The sequence below is a fragment of the Crocuta crocuta genome, unplaced genomic scaffold (assembly GCF_008692635.1).
Source record: "Crocuta crocuta isolate KB4526 unplaced genomic scaffold, BGI_CrCroc_1.0 scaffold70, whole genome shotgun sequence".
Taxonomy (NCBI): domain Eukaryota; kingdom Metazoa; phylum Chordata; class Mammalia; order Carnivora; family Hyaenidae; genus Crocuta; species Crocuta crocuta.
Window position 1 is genome coordinate 14,353,877 of NW_027528417.1, and position 22,259 is coordinate 14,376,135.

General features: G+C 52.9%; 1 protein-coding gene across 1 annotated transcript in view; it reads left to right on the forward strand.

Moving 5' to 3' along the window:
• The first annotated feature begins 106 nt into the window (after window positions 1-106).
• The window catches only part of BCL6 (BCL6 transcription repressor), a 23,051-nt gene continuing 898 nt past the window's right edge, over window positions 107-22,259 (forward strand). Inside the window, exons 1-9 of the mRNA XM_077754396.1 lie at window positions 107-153; window positions 10,540-10,578; window positions 11,414-11,585; window positions 13,555-13,776; window positions 15,506-16,477; window positions 17,071-17,255; window positions 18,604-18,771; window positions 20,007-20,137; window positions 20,259-20,396. Of these exons, the coding sequence (XP_077610522.1) occupies window positions 11,425-11,585; window positions 13,555-13,776; window positions 15,506-16,477; window positions 17,071-17,255; window positions 18,604-18,771; window positions 20,007-20,137; window positions 20,259-20,396 (1,977 nt within the window). The 5' untranslated portion in view covers window positions 107-153; window positions 10,540-10,578; window positions 11,414-11,424. The remainder of the gene's footprint in view (window positions 154-10,539; window positions 10,579-11,413; window positions 11,586-13,554; window positions 13,777-15,505; window positions 16,478-17,070; window positions 17,256-18,603; window positions 18,772-20,006; window positions 20,138-20,258; window positions 20,397-22,259) is intronic.

Below are 22,259 nucleotides of genomic sequence, written 5' to 3' on the forward strand. Positions count from 1 at the left end.
CAGTCCCGGAGAGCTGACACCGAGTCCTCCCCTGCCACGTAGCAGTGGTAAAGTCCGCAGCTCAAATTCCGAGAATTGAGCTCTGTTGATTCTTAGAACTGGGGTTCTTAGAAGTGGTGATGCAAGAAGTTTCTAGGAAAGGCCGGACACCAGGTGATTATTGCTGTTGCTGCCGCTGCCGCTGCTGCTGCCGCCGCCGCCGCTGGTGCCGCTGGTGCCGCTGCCGCCGCCGCTGCTCATGATCATTATTTTACCTTTTAATTCTTTTTTTTTCCGCTCTTGCCAAATGCTTTGGCTCCAAGTTTCCTATGTGTATCTATTGATATAAATGTATATATTTATTTATTCTAGCTGTCAGGTGTTAAAATAAATGCCGAAGATTAGTCCCACGTCTCTCCCACTCTAGGATCTAGATTTTTATATATTTATTATTTTATTCTTGTTGTCTTTGAGTGCATCGGCCGGTTTGGGGAGGCTTTTGCCACCCTCCCTGGTGTTGTTTTGGTTTTGGAAGAGGAGGTGGAGGAGAGGAAGGAGGGGACTGAGGGGCCGGCCGGAGCCGGGAGGACGAGACGGTGCTTCGGGGGGCGCTCGGGGCAGGTCTGGGGGCTGTCTGGCCCCGGACGGCGGGGAGGACGCGCGCTCGCGCTCTCGCTCTTTCTGCTGTTGCTGGCGTGCGGCTTGTGATCTCGCTGGATTCGGGCGGCTGCGTGTTCTCCCTCTCTCCTCGCTTGCGAACCGCCTTCCTCGCTCCCTCGCCCCTGCCTCCCGCCCTCCTCCTCTGCCTCGCCTCTGCTTCCCTCTCCGCGCCCGTCCTTCGGGGGGACCCCGGGAGCCGGGGAGGGAGGCTGCGCGCGCGCTCGCCCCGCTGGCTCCCTTCCACCGGCCTCGCTCCTCCAGGTTCCCTGCCGAGCCGAGATTTGGGAGGAAAAATGCAAGCGAACTCCTCGGGTTTTGTTTTTCTCGCCCCCCCCCTCCCCTCCATAAACCCAGTTGAAGTATCGTTTCTACTATTTCCTTTTAGAGCCGCGATCTTCCTAACGAGATCCGAGTGTTTCGGTGTCCCCTTACCCTGTGTTTTGGGGGAGGTTGAGCTCGCCTGGGGGCGGGGATGTTGAATACTTTGAAAATTATTCTTTCATGTTGCAGTCGAGGCAGCCAGGAACCCCCGCGCTCTCCCTCGCCCCATCCTGAGGCGAGAGGCTGGTGGCGGGACAGGGATTTGGGGGGTGGGTGGTCAAGGGGTGCGCGTCTGCACCTGCGGTGCCGTTTGGCGTGCGGGGGCTCCGGGAAGCTTCCCAGGACGGCCCAGCCGAGCGGGAAGGTGGCGGGATTTCTGGCGGTCGCGGTGTTTGTATTTTGGGCGCTGCGTGACTCGGTGTTCGCTCCCAATGGCTGTTCCCTGTCTCTCCTAAATTTTGTTTTATTTTTTATTTTTTCCCCATCGGGCGAGCTTGGTAAAAAGACAGCTGCCAGCCGGAGAGTAGCCCGCCGACATCGGGCTTCAGGTTCTCGAGGTCCTTGCACTGGACGAGGGGAAAAACAAACAGCCCCAGCCCGCGTTCCTACGTGCGAGACCCGGGAGGGGAGAAGGGCTCCCTGCGGCCCTGGGTGGGGGGCCGGGCGCGGGCGCGAAAGGGAGATCTTTGTGAGTGATTTTGCAGACACGGATTGCGAGGTTGGTTGGATTTGCAACCTGTGGCTCTCCTCGAGGGAGTGGGAACGGGGGACGGCGGCGGCGGCGGCGGCGGCCCGGGGCGGGAGGGGGTGGGGAGTTGGAAATCGGCTGCGCTCTCGGGCGGCGGGAGCCAGGGGCCACCCCGCTGCGGGATGTAGTGACCGCGGTCAAGGTCTTGAGAACTGTGGATTGCGTTGCCTTTCTGATGCCGTGGTATTGGGACTCTGGCGGAAAATAGAACTAGTGTTACTAGTTTTAAAGCTCCCCCCTGGAAAACAAAAACACAACCCCGTAGATCTTTTAAAACATGAAAAGACCCTTTTAGAGGGCGCCCCTTTTTGCAGTGGTTAAGACTTGGTGGTGGGGGTCCAGACCGCTGAACAGGGAGAAAGACCCCAAACAAGATACCGAAAGTCCAGAGCTGTTACAGGGTCCCTGACTGCAACAAAAAGCTGGTCATCCCCATTACCACCACCACCAGCTACAGGAAACTAATTTAATTTTTTATGGATTTTGTTTCCATTCAGTTTATAGTTTCCAGGAGGAAAATCTTGTCACTTTTTTTTAAGTGTCAATATATGCATTTTTTTCTGTCAAAAAAAAAATGGGGCAGGACAGAGGGAACCAGGGAAAAGGGCTGTTTAGAAATACAGTTTGTGGCTCTAAGCGATGCCACCGGCTTCCTCTACGGAGACTGTCAGTTTCCCTTTTTCTTTGCAAGGTGTGTGTGGTTTTAATAAATAACTTAAAAAAATAAGAGAGGGGCCGGCAAGATCTGTCAGGAGACAGGTATCTATTTTGCTCACTATTTACTACCAAGAGCCTTTGGCACTGGAACAGAACCTCGTAAATCTGCAGCCCAAGTTGAAGTTCATCTGGCCCTAGTCCACAAGCTATTCCTGGAGGTAGCAAACATGAGCTCAAAGGAATGAGGTGAAATCACATTCTTGCTTTAAAATATATACTTTTTTTTGAGAAAGGATATGCCTCTGGGAGAGGAGGAAATGGAAAGAGAGTGACAGAAGATGAGCATTCCCTTGCTAAAATGACTGCAGTTGAGTCCTCAGGCTGAAATAGAAACCTGTGGATGGGAAATATTATCCCCTCCCCCCACTTATAAATAGAAGTTTCCAATATCCTATTTGGAACACTTTCCAATACTGCAGGCCCAAGCATTGGCTTGTTTTAAGTAAGGGTCTGTTGACAGGGACAGTAAGGCCGAAAGCTATTGGTAGGTAAACGGGACTGCTTGAAGGAGAAGGAAGCCAGAAGAGGGAATTCTCCAACTGGCCTTTTCGGCTATGCTCAGTTTTGAAGGGTTTTGCCCCATGCCTTCTTGAAAAGACTCTCCAGTTTCTTCTGGGTTTGGTGGCTGGGGATGGGACTCTAAACTCTTAAGCTGTCGTTTGCTGCGCCCTGGAGTTCCAGTTATTGGTTGAGTAAATGGGTAAGCCAGGACGAGATGTCAAAATCCTTCCTTCCCTCTCTCCCCTGCCCCGCAGCCACACTCACAACCCACTTTATTGTGAAAAACTTGAGATTCGGAGGTGGTGGTGCGGCAGCGCCACCCCTTGGTGGGTGAAACTCTCTATTTGCAAAAGTCAAATATTTGAAAAACATTGTGAAATGACCTTATGAGGAATTTTTTTTCTTTAGAAAGAGGAGATAAAACTAACTTAAAAAGAAAGGACTTTGTAGTTGACGTCTCACATGGGGGGCAAAAGAGTTCCTTTCCAGCTAGGGTAGTGTCAATAATAGGCCAAGAAGTTGCGAGTGTGAGTGTGTGCGTGTGTGTGTGCGTGTGTGTGTGGGCGCGCGCACGAGGGTGGTCTAGTTGGCTTTAGGTGAGTTCTCTAGACGGAGGTGGGCTCCTTCCCCCTTGGACTTGACTTCTCAGAGCAGCTGAATTCTGTTGCCAGCCTGACATTGAGATAAGGAGGAATGTCTCGGTGTAAAAACAAACCAGGGATTGGAAGCCCTGTGCTTTTGCTGGCGGCGACGGTGGTGTACGCGGGGGCCGGGGTGGGGACGGAGACTTGCGGACGGCGGGGCGCAGGCCACGGCAGCGGGGCGGGCGGGGCCGGGAGCTCTNGTGTCCCGCACTGCGCAACAAGTGCGAGCGCCGCCGCCGCCGCGACCGGGGCGAGGGTGCTGTGTGGTGCTGAAGCTCGCCCCTTTCTCCTCCCCCTGGAAGCCACGAATGGCTCTTCCCAGTCCTCCCCGCCTCCCCGCCTCGACCAGCAGCCCCGCCGAAAGACCATCATCGTTCGGCGGGGTCTCCTGCGAGCGCGGCAAGCCTGGGCGCCACCCTGTCCTTGGCCTCTAGGGCCCCTTTGCTGCGTAGGGATCGGGAGCTTATTCCCGAGTTTCGTTGCGGGGCGACCAGTATTTGGCCAGAAGCTCCGCTTATCCCTTCGAGTTCCATTCTGCTTTTTTGAAGACAAGCGCTCCCTTTCCTCCCTTCTAACACCTTCAGCCCTTCCGGCTGCAGAAATCACCGTGTAATTTGTGAACGCAGCTCCAGATACCGCGCTGCGGTTGCTAGAGGAGTGAGCATCGGGAAGAACGGAATTACATCCGTTAATTAAATGTTTTGCAGAGTTGCTTATAGAGGCAACCTCCTCCCCCTAACAGACCCAAAAAATAAAAAAAAAATAAAAAAAAAAAAANGGACTGAGTCTGCCCCCTAGTGGAAGACCGTAGCCGGGTTCCCCGCCTGGGGCGGTGGGCCGACCCTGTCACCTTGGGGTCTCCCAAGTATGATCAGGTGCTAAGACTGACAGAGGGGACCATCCAGTGAGGATGACATCCGACCTCCAAAGTTTGGGTCAGATGGATGAAAATGAGGAATTCTCCTGATGCTTGTCCTGTCCACGGCCTCCCAGCGAGGGGCATCAGCCTCCCTTCACTAAGCTTAATAGATAACCCGCCTTGAACACACCATCTCTCTGTCTCTGTGGCTTCTCGCTGGGTGAAGTGGGTGGTGGCGGGATGCCGTGTGTGTGTGGGGGGGGTCTAGGACGTAAAACTCTTTACAGTGAGGAAACGGGCCTCATCAGGGGGGCCTGTTATTGGTGAGGTCATGCCCTAACCGGGACAGATTGTTTACCTTCTGAATTGCAGGTCAGTGACTTAAAGAAAGTCAGCGGCGAGTTTATCGCTGCTTCTTGGAAGTATCTACAAGAAAGGAGCAGTAAGGAGAGCCATGATTTTAATATCTCAGGGCAGCGTCGCTGGAGACAGTTCCCCAGGTGTATTGGAGAAATTTTAGAAAGTACGGCATAAGATTTTCAGTGACAGATATGGACAGCCTGATGTAGTGACGAGGGTGGGGGTCTCAGATCTTGAGGAGAGTGCCTGTGTTCGTGGGTGATTAAGTCCCAGTCCCTAGACTTGGAGAGACGCACCTCGCTTCGCCAGAGGGTCCCATTTGGATACTGAAAGAACTCTTCCCCTTCCTTCCACACTGCTTCGTGACTCGACAAGAAACCAGTTATGGAGGGGGGTGAGAAAGATGGGAGGGGGTCATATGGACAAGCAGAGTGTAATCGCTGTACAATTTGGGCCACAATAGCTTCTTATTAAGCAAAGTTTTATTTTCTTGGAGCTGAAAACTTAAGATAGCAAAACGCGCGGACGGGTGCCGGCGACCCCTAGCGACGGCCGCCGGCGCTCACACCCGCAGAGGTGCTGCCGTCTCCACCCCCCTGGTCCTAGGGAATCGAGTTCGGCCTCTCCCACTGCGGGAACTGTCGGAGGCCGCGTAGGAGAAACGCGCCTCTGTTCAGGTTGGAAACGAATCTGGGGATGTGTTTGAAGAGCGGTCAAGTTTGACTCATCGCTTTCCAAGGACAGTTAGTGCCTTCCATCTTCATTAACGTGAAGAAAGACCTTGGCTGACTTCTGTCCAGATCGGATTTTTAAAGGCATTGTCTGCTTGGGGACATCATGCCGCGCCCCTCCCTCGGCAGCCTTTTCGCAAAGGCAGAGCCCAGTCCAGCCTGGATGGCCGAGATATCTTTGCTTAGGGATGTAGTTCGCTAGCACTGTCTGTCGGCTCTTTCTGGAAGGCTGTCGCGGGCTGGGCGCACGGGGAGCGTCCCTTCTGCAGCTCCTCTTCAGATCTGATGATAAAACACATCCCTCTATTTTATTGCATTTCCTAGAAGCTTGCAGGCTTCAAAGAGCGCCGTTGGCAGGAAACGTGATAGAAATAAAGTCAGGACATAATGTCCCCGCACACCTCGGTCACCCAAAGCGCCTGCCCAGGCTACCGCGTTATCAAATTCGCTTTCCTTTATTGTCTACTCCACCTCCCCCCCCCCCCCNCAACCGCGCGGTTCAACCCCACCCCCTACTGCTGGACCACTGTGGCTAAACTAGAGCAGCCAGTTAGCTGAGACGCTGCGCAGAAAGGGAGCCCTTGGGCAAGAGCCCTGATGCTGCTTTCACTACGGCAGCTCCAGCTTTAATTAAAATTCCTCGTTCCTACTCCGAAACAGTGCTTTGCACTTCCAGAGTCTCCTTGGGATTTCTCAGCGAGTTATTGGTGTTATTAGATTACCAATAATCCAACGGCAGGCCGGAATAGAGAAAGGTGGGGGTGAGGGTGGGGATGCGAAAGGCATTCTCCAAATCTGGAGCCTGTGTCTAAAGTAGGTCAATGGGAAGGAGGGCGGGGCTCCATGGATATTGTCGGTTTCTAGCCTTGACGGAGGGCTCCCTCTAGCGTTAGGCAGCGGTAAAACATGATTAGGTTGAGCTCCCGGAACCATGGGACTCCTCTAATTTCCAATAAGTGCATGTACTTAATTTTAACTTCCCTTCCTAGATACTCACCCCCATTCCATATTAAATTTCAACCTTCGCTTTCACCTTTATCCCACCGGGCGAAGGGATGAGAAAGCTACGAAGTAAGACTTTATGAGGCGGACGAGGCCCAGTCTTTACCTACCGCCCAGACCCCGCCTCCGCCGCTGACGGGATGCGCGGCCACGTGAGAGGCCACCCGCCGGTTTTTGGACGCGACTGTGGCCTCAGGGGCTACGTCTTTCGCGCGTCCCCACCCCGCGCCCCAGAAAATGCCTCCCGGGGCCCACTACTAGCACCAGTTTGGAGAGGGCGGCCAGGGGTCATAATTCCGAGGGAGGCCAAGAGAAAGCGAGGCAACCCTGGAGCGCGCACGTGCGCGCGCTGGGGTCAGTGGCCCCCCCCCTTCCCTGCGCAATCCTAACCCCGTCTCTACAGTTTCGGAGAAATCGGCTCCCGAAATCCAGAAACCTGGCCAGATTTGGCCTGGCAGCTCCTATTCTAAAGACGTTGGGCGGAAACCGAGTTGAGCAGGGTTCCCCTACTTGCCAACGTAGGCGGAAGGGGCTTTCGGTTTGGTTTTCTTCCAGGTCGGCTGGTGCGCACTGGCTGGAGACCCTCAGCCCTAGGGACTCCCGTCTTTCTACCTTGACGCCTGGCCTAACCACCCCCTTAAGGGGGGGTGAGGGGGTGGGAGGGGAGAGGTCAAGCAAAAAGAGAGGAAGAAAAAAAGGGAGAGAAAATAAATAAGTGACGCACCAAGGCAAACAAACGCCAGAATTAGGCAATTTGAAGTCATGAAATGAGCCTCCGATTGGACCCGAATTCCTGGGCTCTAGACCGGCTCTGCTACTAAGTTGTGCGACTTTCCCCATGTATAAAATTCTTGTGGGGGAGGGTTGGAGCGGATGAGCTCAGAATCCTGGATCGGGCGCCGGCGAGGGATTTAGGGGAAAGTGTGCCTGTTCCCCGCGAGCCTCCCTGGGCGCACCCCCCACCCCCCACCCCGGGTGAATCCCCGGCGGCCCTCGCGCCGCAGGCAGTGATCCTGGCGGCCGTCGGGGGCCGGCAGCTTCCTGGAAAGTTACTTCTCGTTGGAGCCGGCGATAGGCAGAGAGTGTTCTGTGAAATCCGCTGAGCTGAGATCGACTACGTTCCGGGAATGAGAGGGCTGTGCCATTCCCCTCACTGCCCACTGCCTTGACGGCGTAACAGGAAAAAAAAAAAAAAAGGCACACACAATGTTAGCTACCGAAGTGCACGAAACGTTTTATTTGAAAGTAACCAAATTAAAGGTTGCCACGATCTCACCACGGGGCCTCGGACGCGCCCGCGGGGGCTTCGGGCAGATGGGCCGCGGTACCCACAGAACGCCCTGGGGTGGGCGGTCCCTGGCGGGCAGGTACGGTAAGGTCGGGGTGGGCGACTCTGCCCGGGCTTGCTGGGGCGCGCCGGGCTCCGGTTTTGTGACCGCGTGAGCGCGTGAGAGGAAGCGCAGTGCCCGCCCGGAGCGGTGGAGACAGGGAAGGGGTGGATGGGGGCTTCCGTGGTGGCTCACTCTCGCTCTTTTCTCCCTTCCTCTCCCGTCTCTGCTTTCCCCCTCTGCTGCCTTCTCTTCCCTCTCTGCCTTTTTTAAAGGGGAGGGGTCCCCTCTTTTCTCTTCTCTAGCTCTTTTAAAAGATCTGCCTTCTCCTCAAGGTGCCGAATTGAAAATCCAGAGGGAAAAAGGCAGAGGAGAGAAAGTGTGTGGGTGGAAAGACAATATTTAGGTCTCACTTCGTGGTTACTGCGGCTGGGGAGGGGTGGAGGTGGGGGGAGCCCACGTCTGGGCCCTTGCAGTTGTCAGTTTCTCTTTGACAGCCCTGTTCTTTTGGCAGAGTTGTTTCTGTGTAATGAGCATTGTGTGTGGCGGCGATGGGATTCCAGGCTGAAGCAAGTAAGACGGAGTTTGTCCAGGACTTTGCTGGAGATGAGCTTTCGGTCTTGGGCAAGGCTAATTCCGCGGAGCCTCAGTGACCTCCCCAGTTAATCAGGACTGTTGCAAGGATCACATAGGATAATGGATGGGAAAGACCCAAGCGGTCTGTAAGAAGCTGAGCTGCTGCTAGGGGTCCTTCCACACTTGCAGCAAATAGAGGGAGGCATGGCTTCCCATATCCGCCATAACACGCACTCCCTAACCGTGGGGTCCCCTAAGATAAAACTAGCTGGAGAAGAAGTGGGCTTAATAGAGCTGTGGGCCTCAGAGCATGTGCATTTGTTTTTGACCAAGCCAGGCAGAGGTTTAGGATGAGAAGTGCCCAGCCCCAGGGCCTGGCTGACCTTAGACACCCCTCCCACCCCAAGGGGCAGGAGATGGGAATATTTTGTTTGTTTGTTTCTTGATCTGCATACGGAGTGAGTCATTGCCACTTGTCAAGGTGAAATGGCAAATCTGGGCTTCCTGTGGTTCCAAAAATCTGTGACTGGAAATCCACAAGCGAGCTGGTGGCTGAAGCTGGTGAAAGAGCCTTAGGTAGTCCAGAAACTTCAGGGATGTTTTCCATGGGAGGAAGAGAAGACGGTTTATAAATGAACCTCTCGTGTGTGTCTTCAGTGTTCTTTTCCAACGGAGACAATCGTTGAACTTTGGTTAGGACAGGTTAGTGTATCGCTCTTTGCCCTTCTTGAGTTAGGATGGGGAGAGGAGGAAATAGGTTCTTTTGTCTCTTTCTGTTCCTCTCCCTTTCCCCATTCCCTTCCCTCACCCTCACTCACTCACATGCACACACTAACCTTGAAGCCGATGGGATTGAGTGACTGGCACTTGGGACCACAGAGAAATGTCAGAGTGTTTGGTTACAGACTCAAGGAAACTTCTCATTTTAGAGTGCTCATTTGGTAAGATTCAGCAGCCTGGAATGGGGGCAAAGTGTTCGTGTGGGGGAAGGAACTTAAGAATGAGATTCACCCACATTAGGGTAATGTCTTGCATGTTCTACAGCACGTAGGCTGATCTGGAAAAGGGACAGGAACTTGAGCCAGAAGACCTAGGGCCGGGCCACTAACCATCTACGCGGCCCAACATGACCTCCCCTGGCCTCAGGCCCCTTTACCCGGAAAATAGCTCTCAAGGGCTACGATTTTTAAAGCGGGAGGAGAGAAGCTGCAGAGGATTCAGATACTGTTTTATTGTGCGGCCCACATGTGATCATAAAGGAGAGTCCTACACCTGTCCTTTAAAATTACTTTGTTTTAGAGAAACCAGTCTGGAGCGGGTCCACGTTACATGGGCCCTCCCCTGGCCGGTTCTCAGCTAAAGCGCACAGTTAAATCTTTCGCCAGCAGAGGGAGCACAAGCTTGGAAGTTTGTAGTACTGCTCTGGTCTTAGATCCCGGAGGCACAGAAGAGGAAACTTTGAAAAAAGACAAAGATTCTCGAGGAAAGCATAGCTAAGCCATCTCAGAGTGTATTCTGCAGATCCTGTAGCTAGTCTTAAGTGTTTCAGGCAGTCGGGAATTGCTGCCTGGCTTTTTGTCCTAAGCAAGCCACTTGAACGCCTGGCTCACAGTTTGGTCACCGGTGAAATAGGGATAACGGTACTGACCCAGTAGAGGCTGAGAAATCGTTTTAAGACTTAAAAGATAATATTTTAGCAAGTTTTGAAACTTGTCCAGAGTTTTTAGGCCCCTGAAGGATCATTCTCATTGATAATCAAAGAACCACTTTTCCTGTATTTTTCTTTCCTGTAAACTTGGGGGGAGGGGAGGGCGGGGTTTTGGTTGGTATACATTTGTTACTTTGAGTACATGTAATTGACTTGTGCAGTTGTGTTCCCAGTACTCAGGGTAAAGACGTTCTTCTTGCCTAGCTTTAGGTGCCTGTTGTTTCTGTAGGAGCAGACCTGGAAAAATGTTTGCCGGCTGTCGTATGTACAGCCACCCCAGCCGGCAGGCTGCAGCTACCAAAGTAAAACCAAATACGTGCGTCCTAAAATAAGACTACAGTGGACAATCTAACATTCATGAAATCAATTTCTCTTTCCTTTTTTTTTTTTTCCTCTTCCCTGCAGATTTTAAGCGACGTTTTGGACTGTGAATCAAGGCATTGGGTAAGTAAATCTAATTATATGCTTCCAAACTTGGTGGACAAACCGTTTCTTTTGAATTTGCCAACAGGCTTGTTGCTGTGAACTTGGCCACTTTTCATTAGAGAAGATAAAGGGTAGCCAGTTCCCTTCTCCATCATTCCCAGCCCTCACCCACTCACCCCTGCGTTAGGCAGGCTTCACTGTTGTATGATCATTCATCCTCTCGCTCATTTCTTGGTTTGGATTCAATGCAGCCACCTACTATGCACCAGCCGGGTGCTGGGTGCTTGAAGTACATTCAGACGATTCTACAGCCTAAAAGAGGAGAGAACAGATGGTGGCTGGGATAAGGAAATGAGAGCCGGACCAGAATAGCTATGATTTTTGAAAACCTACTATAGCCCAGGCACATATCTCTAAATTTTACAAACACATAGGTCTTATTTCCCCCATTTTGGGGAAACCAAAGCCCAGAAACAGTCAACCGTCTGCCCCAGGCCACACAGCTAGCGGCAGGTAAAGCCAGCACGCTAACCTTCCCAGTGCGGTTTCTCTCCCCGTAACACACTCCCTGCCTCTCGGTGCCTGGCAGAGTAGTTGGTATGTGGGGAAAAGCGCTCCACGGATATTCATTCACTTCTGCTTTCCCCGAAAGGCTTTTGTTAGATAAGCGTTACTTTTCCCCTCTGACTGATGCCCAGAGATGGGCCCCAAATGGGTCAACGGACCAAACCCACGGGACCTCGGTTTACATCCCATACGTTAGTTAGTGGGCTGAGCCGCCTGTTGTCACACTCCTGGCAAGCAGGAGTCGGGTCCTAGAGAACTAACAAGATTTTTCCCCTCTGCGGCCCAGGTGGAGACAAAATGGCCTCGCCGGCCGACAGCTGTATCCAGTTCACTCGCCATGCCAGCGACGTTCTCCTCAACCTTAATCGCCTGCGGAGCCGTGACATCTTGACCGATGTCGTCGTCGTGGTGAGCCGCGAGCAGTTCAGGGCCCATAAGACAGTCCTCATGGCCTGCAGGTGAGGGGTCTGGGGGGGGAAAGACGGACGTGTCAAAGGGGAGCGACGGGCTGGGCAGACAGCGAGACAGAGCGGGTGGGCCTTTTGCTGGGTCCGGAGCTACATGGCATTTGCCTCCAGAGCTCAGCGCGTGGCCCAGCGGGTAAGTTCTCAGGGAGCGAATGAATGAGTGCACTTTGGGAGGGGAAAGAGTTTCTGTTCTGCGAGCATAGACGGGGAAGAAATCGTACACTGTCCCAAGGAGGGATGTGTTCGGAGAAGGATGTGGTAACCAGTTAGCCAGTGAAAAAAGGAGAAGTCACAGAAGGCTTTACAATATTTCAAGCAAGTGAATTTGAAATTTTCTGCCCTTTTGTTCTGTACCTGCATGTATTTCATCCTGTGGCTGTATTCCCATGGGTGTTTCAGGATATATGTGTGTAAGTTAGGGAGAGAAGTTAGGGAGAGCGAGCCAGCCGATTCTTCGTATTTGGCAAGTATTTCAAGGACGCAGAGCTACTTTTTCAAGTCTATTTATTGATTTTTGAGAAAGAGAGAGTGGGGGAGGGCCAGAGAAAAAGGGAGAGAGAGGATCCCAAGCAGGTTCCATCCACACTACCAGAGCAGAGCTCGATGCACTGCTTGAACTCACAGACTGTGAAATTGTGACTTGAGCCGAAGTCAAGAGTCAGGTGCTTAACTGACTGAGCCACCCGGTCGCCCCTCAGAGCTATTTTATATTATGCCTTCTCCCTGGATCTTTGTAGGGAGGCATGGTATGGAGTCATAATTATCTCCATTTTATAGACAATAAAACAAAGACACAGGTAGGTGAACTGATGTAAAGTCAGGGATTTCTACTGCTAGCAGAGAGCTCACTCAACATCTACAACAAGCACCTATTTGTTTCTTTTTTTTTTTTTTAATGCTTATTTTTTGAGAGAGAGAAGCAGAGAGGAGACAGAGGATCTGAAGTGGGCTCTGTGCTGACAGCAGAGAGCCTCATGCAGGGCTCGAACCCATGAACCGTGAGACCGTGACTCGAGCCAAAGGCAGACACTTAACCAACTGAACCACCCAGGGGTCCCAAGCACCTGCTTTGTAATGGTGGCAAAAACAGGTTTATAGGGAAATAAAAGTAATGGAAAATATTAACCAAGTGCTTACTGTGGGCCAGGCATCATTCTATACCCTTTACATATTCATCCTTGCCACAACCCTGTGAGGCAGATGCTATGGTTCTGGCTTTGCAGACAAGGAAACCAGGGTACAGAGAAGTTAAATATCTCACCCAAGGTCGCACGGCGACTTGTAAAAGTCTGGCTCACCTCCGGCAACCCATTAAGAAACAGCAGAATCCAGATGACAGCCCAGAATCCTGACTTGTAATGGAGCACTCTTTCCTCCATCAGACAGCATGGGACTTGGAGGCGTGGCTTGAGGTTCTGTTTATATCTTCTAGGAATATCGGCCTCATGCAGTCTCTGGATTTTCAGCAAATCAGCAGACTGTCCCTGTAGGCATCATTTTATTTATTTATCATTAACACCCACCTTGTCTCTACAAACCTACAAGAGCATTTTAAAACCAAGGATCATAGGAAGAGGAATGTTTATCTCAAAGTTAGAGACTAAAAATGGTAACTGCACATGAGGGCTCAATTTCACTCTGGTGATCCGTGCATTTAAGACCATAAGGAAAATTGCTTCTGTGACTTTGAGAAAAACCATTTAACTTCTGATCTCTGTTCCCCCATTTGGAAAGGGGAGAATGATGATATCTACCTCGCAAGGTTGTGAGGAACACCGGATAACGTATGTAAAGTGCTTAATGGCTGGCATTTAATAAGCGCTCCATAAATGGCAGGTATCATTAATTGCCACGGAAATTCTGGAGCAAGGCCTGGGGGAGGGGAGCGCAGAGCCCTGACACTGACTGTCAAGGATTGCAAATTCCGTCTGTGATAGATCCGTGTTTGTTTGTTTTGCAGTGGCCTGTTCTACAGCATCTTCACGGACCAGCTGAAATGTAACCTTAGTGTGATCAACCTGGATCCTGAGATCAACCCCGAGGGGTTCTGCATCCTCCTGGACTTCATGTACACCTCTCGGCTCAATCTGCGAGAGGGCAACATCATGGCCGTGATGGCTACAGCCATGTACCTACAGATGGAGCATGTTGTGGACACCTGCCGGAAGTTTATCAAGGCCAGGTGAGCTGCCATGGAGAGGGAGTCCCGCAGACAGCCTCGATGGCGCTTGCATGCAGGGGCCTCTGTGATGGGCCACAAACTACATCTCCACGAATTTTTTGCACACTTCCACTGCCTTAATTCTTGGGTGCCGGGAGGGCGGTGCTCTCCAGATCTGTCCTGTGTGTTTTCCTCTTGCTTTCTTCTATTCCTTTGATGTGCCCTCTCCCCCCACCCCTCCTGTCGTGTCAGGCTTGGATGCCAGTCCCTCCATGGATGTTTCTGCCATTACTGCTCTTCCTCCCTCAGCTCTTCGTCTGTGTTCCTAAGCCCCTGGCCTATCCTCTAGACCTTCCCTCCATTTTAACTATTTGCATATGGAGTTCTCCTTTAGACTTCGATCACAGTGATTTACATAGGCGCCTTAGTTCTCCTTACCAGACTGGGGGCTGCCTTCCTCATCTTTTGCGTTGCTGGGGTCCTACTAGAGAGGACCATTTACTGAATCACGTTGAGTTCACTGGGTCTATTCCCCTATCTGATGACCGGTCAGACATGACCGTCGTTTAAAGGTGAGGAGAGAGCCGACAAAGGGAAGAGCTATGCTAAGTGGAGCAGAAGCTCAGGGCTTGACTGTTTTAGAACCGTTTGATTCAGCTGTTTGAGGGTGATTGCAGCCCTTATCAAACAGAAGGGTTCCCAGCCTCTGTTTGAACACCTCCAGGAGCCGGGAAGCCAGTGTTCCCAGCGCCACACCGTCTACCTTGGCCGGTTAGAAAGCTCCCCTTTATGGCGAGCTGGTATGTGGCTCCCTTAACCTTCCCACATTGGTTCGGGCTCTGTTAACTATGAGCCTGTTGAGCTGGCCTATTTTTCGCCCACATAATGTCCCTTCAAGTGTGGGCAGTCAGGGCTCATTGTCTCCTGTGGGTAATCACGGTGGCAAGAGCGTCATTGCTGTCATTTGCCAGTACTTTCTCTGGGTGGGGCCTTGTGCTCGGAGTGATTAAGTAACCTGCCCAGGGTTGCGGAGCTGCTGAGTGACACGGCGGAATTGGAAAGCAGGTCTGGCTGCTTTAAAACCACGGCTTTCTGGACTGGCATACACTGCCCGTCCCCCAAAGTAAACTTGCCCAGGACCCCAGCCAGTGTGGAGGCTGCATCCTTTCTAACAGGGCACCCGTGCATCCATGATCTTGGAACACGTGGCGCCAGCACCATACGAATTCTCCCCTCCCCGAGCCTCAGTTTCCACATGTGTAAAACAGAGACTGTCTACCTTGGCCGGTTAGAAAGCTCCTCTTTATGACGAGCTGGAACATGGCTCCCTTGACTTTCCCTCATTGGTTCGGGCTCTGTTAACTGTGAGCCTTTGTAGGATTTTGCACAGATGGAATGAGATGAGAGTTCAGAAGGCTTTCCGTTCTAGGATATCTGAAGAATTCCGATGTGCACACATGTATGCCTGTGCGACCAGCCACGCGATACCATGTCTGGGCAGGCACAGAGTGTGTGGCTGACTCGCTGCCCTTCTCCGGGTCTGGTCTCCCCCACTGTGGGCTGGGTTGCTAGGTTCCTGGGAAAAAAACAAGCCTGGTAACTGCAGTTATTTCCCTCCTCCTGAGCCACAGCCCTGGCGTCTAGCTGAGCGAGCACAAATGTGGTCACAGAGGCCAGGGTCGCTCGCGGAGTCCTCTGGTCGCTGGCTCTGATTTGGAGGCCCCTGTCTCCGCTCTGTTTTCTCCTGCAGCGAGGCTGAGATGGTGCCGGCCATCAAGCCCCCCCGCGAAGAGTTTCTGAGTAGCCGGATGCTGATGCCCCAGGACATCATGGCCTATCGGGGCCGCGAAGTGGTGGAGAATAGCCTGCCGCTGCGGAGCGCGCCTGGCTGTGAGAGCAGAGCATTCGCCCCCAGCCTGTACAGCGGCCTGTCCACCCCGCCGGCCTCGTACCCCGTGTACAGCCACCTCCCGGTCAGCAGCTTCCTCTTCTCCGATGAGGAGCTGCGAGACGCCCGGATGCCCGTGGCCAACCCCTTCCCCAAGGAGCGGGCCCTCCCCTGCGACAGCGCCAGGCCAGTCCCCGGCGAGTACAGCCGGCCGGCCATGGAGATGCCCCCCGGCGTGTGCCACGGCGGCCTCTACTCACCCAAGGAGGGTGCCCCGGAGGAGGCACGCAGTGACATGCACTACGGTGTGGCCGAGGGCCCCAAGCCGGCCGCCCCCTCGGCCCGGAACGCCCCGTACTTCCCCTGTGACAAGGCTGGCAAGGAGGAAGAGAGGCCCTCCTCAGAGGATGAGATTGCCCTGCATTTCGAGCCCCCCAGTGCACCCCTGAACCGGAAGGGCCTGGTGAGTCCACAGAGCCCGCAGAAGTCTGACTGCCAGCCCAACTCACCCACGGAGTCCTGCAGCAGCAAGAACGCCTGCATCTTGCAGACCTCTGGCTCGCCTCCGGCCAAGAGCCCCACCGACCCCAAAGCCTGCAACTGGAAGAAATACAAGTTCATCGTGCTCAACAGCCTCAACCAGAATGCCAAACCAGAGGGGCCCGAGCAGGCGGAGCTGGGCCGCCTTTCGCCTCGAGCCTACACCGCCCCGCCGGTCTGCCAGCCGCCCATGGAGCCCGAGAGCCTTGACCTCCAGTCCCCCACCAAGCTCAGCGCCAGCGGGGAGGACTCCACCATCCCACAGGCCAGCCGGCTCAATAACATCGTCAACAGGTGCTGTCCCGGGTGGTCTGGGCCTGGGATCAGGGCTCCCCACACGGTCACTTCCGGTGGGTGCGGGGGCTGTGTTCTTTTCCTTCCCTGAACACTGAGGATGGTGGAGGTGTGGAATGAGCGCCCATTGATTGAATTAGCCTAAGTAAGGGAGCATATTCAGCCTCGACATATTGTGTCAGAGCATGAGAGAGATGCCCTCTGTGGGTGACGAGCATTTCACGAATCTCCAGGGCTGCTACGGCGGCCTAGGCGTGGCAGGGTGCTCTCATACCGGCTTGGGACTGAGTGAGCCTGTGAGCTGGAACTGGCCTGAGTTGGGGTGTCGGTCCAGTTTGACCCCGTCAGTGATCTCAGGACAGTCGTTGTTTGGAGGTTTTCGTGAGGGTAGCTCTGTGGCCCCACATCCAGAGTGAGGCAGCCCAGCTCTGGGCTCACCTGAGTCCAGAAGTGGGGGGGGGCAGTACCAGAAGTAGGGGGCAGCACTGGAAGTTGGGGGGCAGTACCGGAAGTGGGGGGGCAGCATCCATCCAGGCCCGGCGGGGTGCTTTTCCCTGCCCAGCTGCTGAGGCTCTCTTTCCTCCTGCCCACAGGTCCCTGACAAGCTCCCCCCGCAGCAGCAGCGAGAGCCACTCACCTCTCTACTTGCACCCCCCCAAGTGCACGTCCTGCGGCTCTCAGTCCCCACAGCACGCAGAGATGTGCCTCCACACCGCCGGCCCCACGTTCCCCGAGGAGATGGGAGAGACTCAGTCTGAGTACTCAGATTCCAGCTGTGGTGAGTCCCTTTCCCTCCTTCCTTGGCCCTAATAGGGAGAAGGAAGGCCCCCCCACCCTGAGGGGTTCGCATTTCCATTTCACGGATGCTGTTGTCACTGATTGGGAGAAGTCCCCGACCAGAAGGTCATGGGCGCTTTAACATCACCAGTCCATCACCCCGCTCTTGACCTCTTGAACCAGGCAGACGGGAGCAATAGATGAGGTGTTGGCATTAACCCGGGCTGATAGTGAATGACCCAACCGCCTTTCCGGCTGCATTCCGGCAAAGGGAGCCTGGCTAGAACTCCCAGAGCTTTCTCGGCTCCTGAGGACCCAGCTGCCCCAACCAACCTGTGTTAGGTCCCCCTGCTAGGCCACACGTTCTGTAAGGTCAAGCAGCTGACCGTACTCATTCCTGTGTCTCCCACGGGTCCTGGAGAGTTTCTAGCGTGGAGTAACTACTCGGCTAATGTTAGCTGAATTAGATGAGTTGAGCTGAATGATTACATTGAAGTATTGGATACTTCGTGATTGGCATCCCCAGTTTTTATCAGTAGGATAGCCCAGTAGCACCTAATCGGGGGTGAGACACTGTGACATGTCATCTTCAGAATGTTATAACAAAAGGGAAACAAAATCAGTTACTCACACCATGAGATTTGGCACAGTGTCATGGACGTGTGGTTGGGAGAGTGGGGACTGTCCCTATCTGTCCCCCTGGCCACTTGCCTTTTCCCTGCGTCTAGTCCCTTCTCCCTGGGCCGCTGTATCTACTTCCCGTCCTCATTGGCTCTCCCAATCTCTCAGGAGTGTTTGGGGGACATGAAATCCAGAGAGAGTTACAGGATGACCCTGTTCACCATTACGTCCTCCTTTAATGGTCTCCAAGCATCATTGGGTTTTATATGGTACATGGCTAGGATGGTTTGTGTGAGACAGTATGTCCTGTGAGCCAGGCTGTGGGGCGTTGCTGTCCCGATTTTGGAGTTGGAGACACGGACAGGCTCAGAGAGGTGAAGGGTCTTGCTCGAGGGCTCCTGTGTATGAATGTAAAGAAAACCATAAACTGATGAGAAACGTCAGTTCTCAGAGCTGACACAGGCCGTATGGCCACCCATTGGTTTGTTTCCTTCCTGTACCTTAATACTCAAATCTGTCTCCTTGCTCCTCCACGACTGAGACTCTAAATGCTAAGAGAAAGAAAACGCCACAGGCCCCTTGCTCTGGGCTCCCAGGAATGTTGGGTGGGTGGAGGTGGGGAGGGGGGTCTTTGTGGCACCGAGTACAGCTGCAGAGGACAGACATGGTCTTGGAGCCCGGCCCCCCATCCCCATTCTGACTTTGGTGCCCCTCCCCACCTCCGACAGAGAATGGGGCCTTCTTCTGTAACGAGTGCGACTGCCGCTTCTCTGAGGAGGCCTCGCTCAAGAGACACACGCTGCAGACGCACAGCGACAAGCCCTACAAGTGTGACCGCTGCCAGGCCTCTTTCCGCTNTGGCCAGGGTCCCTGCCCCCCCAACTCAGCTGGCCAGGGTTATTGGGGGCAGGATGGGGAGAGAACCTTAGAGAAAGCAGAGTGGTGCCCTTGTCCACAGCGGGCTGAGGCAGGGAGCAGGCCCCATCCTGACCCGAATGTGGGCCTAGACCTGTCCTGTCTTTGCCTAGTGACTCATTCCACTCCCTTATGTTCTTTGTCTTTTCTCTGAGACGCTTTGTCCTGCGTCTCTCCCTTCGCTGGAGCCAGAAACGTTAATCCCAATGTACACGCAAAGAAACTAAGGCTGAGAGAGGCTTCTAACACCCAGGAAGAACTTAAAAAGCCTCTTGATTTCCCCTAAAGGCTTGTTCCTGATCAACTTACATTCCTTTACGACGTAGCTTCCAATAAACCTGATTGTCGTCTGAAGTTGACTCCCCCTCAGTATTTTAATTGTGCCCATTACCCCAGAAACTTCCCATGAAGGAAGGCTAAGCCTTCTATTGGCTTCTTCCACCTGAGCATCTGCTCTGACTCGGGCCCCAGCCCTCTTGCAGACGGAATCCAGCCGTCAGGGGAAAGGCATGTTTTTTCTCAAAGAGAAACGAGAGCAGTCTGATGGTATTTCCTGGTGAATGGTTTGGTTCCTGTATCAGTCTCAGCCGAGGGGAAAGCCAGAGGAGCCTTCCTGTGTCCTCTAAATTCACCCCTCAGGTTCCAGAGAGGGAAACTGAGGTCCAGAGGAGAGTGACTTGTCCGAGTCGGTAGTTAGACAGATAATCCTAATGGCATAGCTGGTTCCAGGGCCTCCTGGGAGGACCCTCTCTCCCTCCCTGTCCCAACCCCCAGTGCTGTTTCTGCTCTGCCCCAGCCTGCTTCTTGACCCTGGCCGCCTGCAGCCTGTGCTGGGGTGTGTGTGTGTGTGTGTGTGTGTGTGTGTGTTGTGGGTTGTGGTTGCAGGCCAAGAGGCAGGACCCTGGGTTCTTTCTCAGACATCTTTCCAAGCAAGAGAAAGCCAAGGTGTGGCCCCAGGAAGGGCAGTTTGCTTTAAGATCCAGGGGCCATGGAGATGGCTGTCAAACATGGCATTCATTCTCTTTCTTTTTTTTCTTTCTTTCTTTCTTTCTTTCTTTCTTTCTCTCTCTCTCTCTCTCTTTCTTTCTTTCTTTCTTTCTTTCTTTCTCTCTCTCTCTCTCTCTCTCTCTCCCTTCCTTCCTTCCTTCCTTCCTTCCTTCCTTCCTTCCTTCCTCTCTCTCTCCCTTTCTTTTTTCTTTCTTTCTTTCTTTCATAGGTGAGAAACCCTATCGCTGTAACATCTGCGGAGCCCAGTTCAACCGGCCAGCCAACCTGAAAACCCACACCCGGATTCACTCTGGAGAGAAGCCCTACAAATGCGAAACCTGTGGAGCCAGATTTGTACAAGTGAGCAGGGCCGTGGGGAAAGGACCCCTGCGCCTCTGCGGGCCAATGGGGAGGGGCTCCCGGGGGTGGGGGCCGCGGCCCAGCCCCCGCAGGGCGTCTCATGCTTTGTCCTTCCCTTCAGGTGGCCCACCTCCGTGCTCACGTGCTCATCCACACTGGAGAGAAGCCCTATCCCTGTGAAATCTGTGGCACCCGTTTCCGGCACCTTCAGACTCTGAAGAGCCACTTGCGAATCCACACGGGAGAGAAACCGTACCATGTATGTGAGCCTCTTGTCCCCACTGGCTGGCCTGGAGGGGTGGGGGGGAGCGGCAGCCAGCGCACCTGTTTGCCTCAGTGTCAAGCACACGGTGGGATGACCACTGAAATCGAGGTCATAAGGCCCGGTGTGGGCCTGCTTGTCAAAAACACCCTGCTTGACATTGGCCGTGTCTGTTTGCTCATCTTCAAAGTGAGAGTATCAGGCTAGGTGATCTGGGCCTTCGGAAAGAGGTCCAGACTATAGAGACATCGGTTTGGAGTCATTCATTCATCCCACACCCACTGGCTTCATGGTGATAATGGGGCCTCTGTGGTGATAATGGGGTACCTGGGTGGTTCAGTTGGTTAAGCATCTGACTCTTGATTTCAGCTCAGGTCATGATCTCATGTTCATGCGTTCAAACCCCACTTCAGGCTCTGTGCCGACAGTGCAGAGCCTGCTTGAGATTCTCTCTCTCTCCCTCTCTCTCTGCCCCTCCTCTGCTTGCACTGTCTCTCTCTAAATAAACAAATAAACTAAAAAAGATAGTGGTGATAGAAGGAAAAAAAAAAACAGAGAAAAGGCTGTTTTAAGAAAGAGCAGGTGGCCAGCTACACAACATGATGGTGTCAATGGGCCCCAGGAATTGTAGCATTCTGGAGCACAGTTTCAGCCAGCTAGGGCTTGCAGGCTAATCACTAAACATTTTGTGAGCTACAAATGCTTTTAATATTGTTAAATGGCTAAAAAAAAAATGAGAAATAATATGTTGTGACTTGTGCAAATTATATAAAATTTCATTTTCAGTATCAGTAAAGAAAGCTTTATGGGAACACAGCCACACTCCTTTGTTGACGTACTGTCCACAGGTGCTTTCCTACTACAGGGACAGAGGTGTCATTGTGATGTATTTACTCTCTGGCCCTTTACCAGTTAGAAATCATTTGCCGCTCTCTGCTGTCCAAGGGAGAGAGACTGGCGGGGCAGCTGGGGTACCTGGTTCTTATTCTGACTTTGACGCTAACCTTCTTAGGGCCAGAGGCAAGCCCAGATCCCTGCTGTGGACCACAATTTTCTTTCTCTGTAAAGTGAGAAGGATACTATAGATGAGCAGTTTTCAAACCATGCTCTTTCAATCACTGAGGTTCTTTAATCCTGCCGCCTCTTTTACCCTTTGAGTTTCTATTTAATTTGCAAAAAGAGTCCATGGCTTCCAAGTGTGGAAACCACCCTGATAGGGGGCGCTGACTTTGGTGAGTTTATGGCATCCCTGTAGGTAGTGCTGGGCACAAGAATGAGCCAATGAGTGCTCGACACATACCACAAATGTGAGCCGGCAAAATGTAGTTCTTTTTACCCACTGTTTATCAGTCCCTGAGTGAGTATCTTCTTAGCTGCTTTTGTGCTCTTGGCAAATTAGTCCTCTTAGTACCTTTATGTCCTCATCTGTAAAATGAGCCTGGTAATAGTACTTACCTCCTGCGGTGGCTGTGTTCACTTACCAAATTCACTCGAGTGTCCGAATAGTGCTGGGCACACGGGATGAATACAGTAAATATGTGCTAGAAGTTTAGATGCACAGACGTTGAGGTGACGGTGACCTTCAGAGGGTATGGACTCAGTCTTTTACAGAAAGGAAAACCAAGGGGTGCCTGGGTGGCTCAGTCCATTAAGCAGCCAACTTCGGCTCAGGTCACGATCTCATGTTTTGTGAGTTCGGGCCCCACATCAGGCTCTGTGCTGACTGCTCAGAGCCTGGAGCCTCCTTCAGATTCTGTATCTCCTCCTCTCCCTGCCCATCCCCTGCTCATGCTCTCTCTCTCTCTGTCCCTCAATAATAACTAAAAACGTTAAAAATTAAAAAAAAAAAAAAAAGGAAAG